The sequence below is a fragment of the Plasmodium reichenowi genome, assembly GCF_001601855.1.
Source record: "Plasmodium reichenowi strain SY57 chromosome Unknown, whole genome shotgun sequence".
Taxonomy (NCBI): Eukaryota; Apicomplexa; class Aconoidasida; order Haemosporida; family Plasmodiidae; genus Plasmodium; species Plasmodium reichenowi.
Window position 1 is genome coordinate 1 of NW_017962332.1, and position 876 is coordinate 876.

At 15.6% G+C, this 876-nt stretch overlaps 1 protein-coding gene across 1 annotated transcript; it reads right to left on the reverse strand.

Moving 5' to 3' along the window:
* On the reverse strand, positions 1 to 243 carry PRSY57_0014600 (S-antigen; the record flags this gene model as incomplete). Its single annotated transcript, XM_020114223.1, has 1 exon — positions 1 to 243. A coding segment is annotated over one exon (243 nt), but the record flags the coding sequence as incomplete, so codon positions are not given.
* Positions 244 to 876: the final 633 nt, after the last annotated feature.

Genomic DNA, 876 nt, shown 5'->3' on the forward strand with positions numbered 1-876 from the left:
TTGATCATTATTCAATTTTTCATTATTTAAATCCTCTTCATCATCATTTTCACCTTCTTCTTCTAAATCTTGATATTTGTGTCCTTTACCATTTTGTCCATTAAAGAACCCGCTTCTTAAATAATATTTTGTTCCATAGATATCTGATAATTCTTTATCTGTATTTTTAACTTTTCCATATGTTTCATATATATATAAATATATAAAAAACAAATGAAATGTAACATACAAAATTCTATTCATTGTAATATGATATTTTATGAAGTGTTTAAAATAAAATTTAAAATGTATGAAAATAAAAAGTAACAATTTTATGATTATACAATAAAACGTATAATAATATGTATTTGTATTATAAAAAAATAAATACATATATATATTTTTTTACAAAAGAAATAATATTTTCTCTTTTAATATTTATATTTTTATTTTTTTGTTTTGCACATTTATGCAAATTATGATGCGAAATGTTTTTATTTACAACCAATTATGTGTAAGTAAATTTTTCATTTAGAAACAATAATAAATATATATATATATATATATATATATATTTATATATATATTGAATATATAAATGGAAAATATTATATCGTTCTGAATTACCTATGTGCCGTTTATATGAAATAAAATTATTTATTTTAAAGATGTATCAAAAATTTATATAGTGCAATATATATATATAATGTATTTTTTTAACATACATATACAACTATCATTTATTTGTCAACATTTATTTTTTTTTTAATTAATATATCCTTTCTAATTTACAATTTATGTTCATATTTTAAAATTAAATTAATTTATTAATATCCTTGAAATATTATTTATTATATATATATTTATATATTTTTTTTTTTTTTTTTTTGACACAAT